This window comes from Mastomys coucha, unplaced genomic scaffold, assembly GCF_008632895.1.
Source record: "Mastomys coucha isolate ucsf_1 unplaced genomic scaffold, UCSF_Mcou_1 pScaffold16, whole genome shotgun sequence".
Taxonomy (NCBI): Eukaryota; Metazoa; Chordata; class Mammalia; order Rodentia; family Muridae; genus Mastomys; species Mastomys coucha.
Window position 1 is genome coordinate 80,152,164 of NW_022196898.1, and position 2,939 is coordinate 80,155,102.

Below are 2,939 nucleotides of genomic sequence, written 5' to 3' on the forward strand. Positions count from 1 at the left end.
AAAGGGAGAGGGGGAGAGAGGGAGAGGGGGAGAAAGAGGGAGAGGGGGAGAAAGAGGGAGAGGGGGAGAAAGAGGGAGAGACAGAGAGAGGGAGAGAGGGAGAGGGAGAAAGAGAGGGAGAGGGGAAGAGAGGGAGAGAGAGGGCACCTGAGTGACTGTGTGTTTGTGTGCAGTATGTGTGTTCGTGGCTCACAGAGGTGAGAGGAGAGTGTTGGACACCCTAGAACTGGAGTTATAGGCAGTTGTGAGTCAACATGTGAGTGCTAGGAACCTAACTCTGGTCAGCCATCTCCAGACTCCTCTTTCTCTTTCTTCTTTTAAAATATAGCTAAGAGCTTGTTAACTTTGTTTATTTTTAAAGCCATTTTATTTTTTTTCTGTTTTATAGACCTTACCTCATTTATTCTCACTCTAACGTGTATCATTGACTTCCTTCTACCTTTGAGTCTGCATGTTCTCCTTCTCAGTTCCTTTGGATTGTCATGTTGAAATGCTTTTGCTTGTTGGATGTGCTTACTCCTTTGTGTGAATTTCCCTCAAAGAACTAATTTTACCGTATCCCATAGGTTTTCGGTATGTTGTTTCCATAATTGTTTGTGTCAAAAGATATTTTTTTAAGATTTTTTTTTTAATGTGTATGAGTACACTGTAGCTATAGAGATGGCCGTGAGCCATCATGTGGCTGTTGGGAATTGAACTCAGGACGGCCCCGCTCTCTCCAGTGTAATACACTGTAGCTGTCTTCAGACGCACCAGAAGAGGGCGTCCGATCTCATTACAGGTGGTTGTGAGCCACCATGTGGTTGCTGGGATCTGAACGCAGGACCTTCGGAAGAGCAGTCAGTGATCTTACCAGCTGAGCCATCTCGCCAGCCCGTCAAAAGATATTTTAATTTCCTTTATAATCGGATCCATTGATAGTTCAGAAGTACACTGTTAACTTCCTATGTATCTGTATCATTTTCAAACTTTTTCTGGTGATTAATTTTTAGTTTTATTGAATTCTTGTTGACAAATATGCATGATGCGATTTTAATTTTTGACTATTTGTATCTTATTATAGGCTTACCCATACAAAAAAAATCAAATCTGGAAAGAAGCCAGAGTTGACATCCCCCCACTTATGAGGGGTTTAACCTGGGCTGCTCTTCTGGGAGTTGAGGTAAGGAAGCAAAAAGTGTGGAAATTGATAAGTAGTGTATAGAAAGAATATGAAATGTATAGTACCGCTGGGTGTAGGGAGTCACATTCATCTTCCAATTGCTTGGGACGCTGTTGCAGTTGATTTTGAGTTTAAGGTCAGCCTGGAATATATGGAAGAATGCTATCCCAGAAAAACTATAATGCTTTACATGTAATTTTATTTCTATTAATTGAAAATTATATATTAAAATATTTAACAATTTTAAGTATAAAAAATATTGAAAAGACTACAAGTATAATTATATGATGTTCTTTAATATTTTACTTATTAGTGCCCATGGGAAATATCATTATTATTTTAAACTGGTTATCTAGTGAATATATATGTTATAAGTACCATCCCGCTTATGAAGTATGCTCCTTTTTAAATATAACTTTAATTTTTAAGTGGTTCCAAATTGACTAATATTTTAATTCAGTTGTGGCTTGTCAAAGTTTTGCATGTAATTTAGTGGCTTTTACATAGCTGTTTCACTTTGGCCAACCTGCCAAGAGAAATAGCCGCTTTGTCTTCTATACCTGAGCTGCCGCAGTGAAGCATGCTGCCCCGAGTTACTCACAGAGCTGTGTTCTCAGAAGAGCCTGGTGACAAGTCATGATGATGACAAGGCCTTGTCATGTTTCATTTCCCAACAATCTCCTTTTCATTCTGTCTGCTGTGTTCTCGCATAGATGAATGGCACTGTTTTAGTTCCCTCAACCATTTTTAATCTTTTTAAAGTTTTTTATTTAAGTTATTTTATACAACGTATTTTTCATATTGTTTCTCCTACTCCATCCATCTCCTCCCAGATCCTCTCTACCTCCCTACCCACCCAACTTCCTGTTCACTATTGACAATGTGTTCTTTGTCTGCCTGTCTGTCTGTCTGTCTGTCTGTCTGTCTCTCTCTCTCTCTCTCTCTCTCTCTCTCTCTCTCTCTCTCTCTCTCTCTCACACACACACACACACACACACACACACACACACACACACACACACAAATCGAAGCAGACTAATAAAAACATGGAGTGAATTTGTGTTAGCCAGTTAGTTGTTCCTGAGTGTGTGGCCCATCCTATAGTGTGGCCTCAGATACTTGTTAACGTTTATAGATCTCTGTTGGCACAATTTTTTTTCTCTATTCTTGATTCTCTTAATGATGTTCTACAAATTTCTTTGAATGTGTTTGGTTACTTCACAAGCTTGCCTGTTGCTTTTTACCACATGCTAATAATTAGTGCTCTAGAACTCTACTGGACTCCAGTCCAGAAAGACTCACATTGTCAGGTTTTCAAAATCCATTATTAATAGATATTCCAAAGAAATACATGCAGTAAATAATTTTACTTAATTCTGGGCTTTCTCTACTACTATAGTAAGTCATAAAAATAAAACTTTTTCATGAGTGATTCTCTAGAACATGATCAAAATTTAAAGTAGTATATTCAGATATTCTTTGTGTGACACTGTAACTAAGAATTGTTAATGAGCCTAATGTTCTCTGATCACAGAATATTTACCCAAATGTTCCTGCTACTATCATTCTTCCAAACAAGTTTGTTTGCCTCTCACCTGCTTTAACAGAAAAATCTTCTGATAAAATAATCCTCTCTCTGAGGGGCAGTGGTGGCGCTCGCCTTTAATCCCAGCACTTGGGAGGCAGAGGCAGGTGGATTTCTGAGTTGTTTTTTTTTATTTACATGCAAATTTCTCCATTCCCAGTTTCCCCTCCAAAAAACAAAGAAACAAACAAA

The 2,939-nt window shown here is 38.4% G+C and overlaps 1 protein-coding gene across 2 annotated transcripts in view; it reads left to right on the forward strand.

The window, feature by feature from the left end:
• The window catches only part of Tbck (TBC1 domain containing kinase), a 153,758-nt gene that overhangs the window by 52,199 nt on the left and 98,620 nt on the right, over window positions 1-2,939 (forward strand). For both annotated transcript variants that reach the window (XM_031375551.1, XM_031375552.1), the window contains exon 15: window positions 1,064-1,162. In XM_031375551.1, the coding sequence (XP_031231411.1) occupies window positions 1,064-1,162 (99 nt within the window). The remainder of the gene's footprint in view (window positions 1-1,063; window positions 1,163-2,939) is intronic.